Raw genomic sequence first — 2313 nt, 5'->3', positions numbered from 1 at the left:
TTGGAATCGACTCGACGGTACTTAACAACAACAATGATCAATTTATAAGTAATAGAGAAAACAGAGAATGTTCAACCACTCCATAATGAAGCAATCGACAAAACCCACACTGGAAATTCAATAGTATAAACAGTCAGGTTTGTTTAATCAATAAATTGCAAAAGCGGAAAACAAAGAGATGAAGAGTGCAGCCTTCAGATTAAGAAATTTAAATGACCAACTATAATGTGTAGGTCTCATATGGGCACTGTTAAGAAATATTTAAAACCTTAATGTGATAATTTAAAGGCATTATTGCCAATAATTTTGTTTTGATAGCACTGTATTAGTTTAAGTCCTTTTTAAACATATAAATACTGAAAAAAAAATTACATGAAGATGATCTTATTTTTCAATTCCTCAATGTACTTAAGAAAAACAAAATCAAAAAACTTTTTAAGAGTTACAATGTGATACCCTAGAGAGTGTTAATAATTTACAGGCCTTAAGATCACAAACTGAAGTTCTCTAAACTAGTTGTCTGAATATGTAGAAAAGGTGGGTCATAACCACCTGTTACTTTGAAGTTTCCAAGATTAGCAATCATAGCTACTACTATGTGGCTGTTTTCCAAAAATTGATTTATTATGTTTCTTAACAAATAATAGTTCATTATAATAGAAAACACACATATAGTATATAATAACATTGCTACTTCAATATTCATAAAAAATAGTTAACAATTATATTCTTACCTATTGAAAAAAGAGAGTATAATTGTCCTCCATAAGCAAGAAGGATACTAGATATAATGTAGGCAGGAAGAGCTCCACCATGAAACCTAACTACCTAAAAAAAAAAAGGCAAATCAATGAGCAACTTGTCAATTTTTGTGTTAATAAAATAAATGTACATTGACATAAAAAAGTAAAAATGTTATATTTCCTGACATGATTACCAGGTGTTTCCAGTAATGGGAATCAAAACTCAAAATAAATGTTAATCCTATGTAGCATAGTAGAAACATAACTGAATTTTCCCTCAAAGACCTAATAAAGAGTATATATAACTAACTAGCATATGCTACAAAATTGTTAAGATAAGTTTACTGAGCATTCAGTAACATCAAGGTATAATGCTAAACACACTACGTACATTATCTCATGTTTTCCTTCCCCAAATCCTTTGACGGAGATTACATTTTTATTCAGATTCAGGCATAAAGGCCCAAATAAGTGACCCAATTAAAAATAAAACAGGCAAGTTAACTTATTTCATCCTCTCTACCAAGGCGCTTCAAAAAGTTTGGAGGAAAGTGGAATTTAAAGACAACGGAATTTTTCCATGAACTGTTTAAACCTCACCTAGGATGTCCTCATTAATAGAGACAATAACAGCACTTACCTTATAGGTGGTCATAAGGATTATACGTGCTTATTTGTGTAAAGTATTAGAATAAAACATTAGCTACTATTCTTAACCTCTTTTGTCCTTAATGTCTTTAGAAGTATGAAACTAGGATTTAAATTCAGTGTCTAAATTCTTAATCATTATGTTATTTGTTGTTTTTAGGTGCCACTGAGTCGGTACTGACTCATAGTAAGTAACCTTATACACAGAACGAAAACGCTGTCCGTCTGGTCCTGGGACAACCTCACAATTGTTGCCACGACTGAGCTCATTGAGGCTGCCACTTTGCCAGTCCATCTCACTGGGGGTCTTCCTCATTTTTTCTGACACTCCACCTTACCAAACATGATCTCCTTCTCCAGCAACTGGTCCTTCCTGACAAAATGTCCGAAGTATGAGGACCAAGTTTGGCCATCCTGGCCTCCAAGGAGCACTGTGGCTGCACTTCTTCCAACACAGATCTGTTGGTTCTTTTGGCACTTTCAATATCCTCCTCCAACACCATAACTCAAAAGTATCAATTTTTCTATGGTTTTCTGTATTCACTATCCCGCTTTCATTATTTTTAATGCATATGAGGTTATTGAAAATACCATGGCTTGACTCAGGTGCACCTTAGTTCTCAAACTCAAATCTTTGCTCTTCAACACTTCAAAAAGGTCTTGTGCAGCAGATTTGCCTAATGCAATACGTCATTTGATTTCTTGACTGCTGCTTCCATGAATGTTGATAGTTGATCCAAGAAGAATAAAGCCCTTGGAAACTTCAATCTTTTCTCCATTAATAAGAATGTTGTTTATTGGCCCAGTGGTGAGGATTTTTGTTTTCTTTACACTGAGATGGAATCCCTATGGAAGGCTATGCTCTTTGATCTTCATCAGTAAATATTTTAAGTCCTCTTCACTTTCAGCAAGCAAGGTTGTA

General features: G+C 33.9%; 1 protein-coding gene across 1 annotated transcript in view; it reads right to left on the bottom strand.

Moving 5' to 3' along the window:
• PGAP1 (post-GPI attachment to proteins 1) overlaps window positions 1-2313 on the bottom strand; it is a 141317-nt gene that overhangs the window by 24405 nt on the left and 114599 nt on the right. Inside the window, exon 15 of the mRNA XM_006862046.1 lies at window positions 735-828. Within this exon, the coding sequence (XP_006862108.1) occupies window positions 735-828 (94 nt within the window). The remainder of the gene's footprint in view (window positions 1-734; window positions 829-2313) is intronic.

Source organism: Chrysochloris asiatica, unplaced genomic scaffold, assembly GCF_000296735.1.
Source record: "Chrysochloris asiatica unplaced genomic scaffold, ChrAsi1.0 scaffold00045, whole genome shotgun sequence".
NCBI lineage: Eukaryota > Metazoa > Chordata > Mammalia > Afrosoricida > Chrysochloridae > Chrysochloris > Chrysochloris asiatica.
Note: the sequence above shows the minus strand (reverse complement) of the source record. Positions and strands in the feature narration are given on the sequence as shown.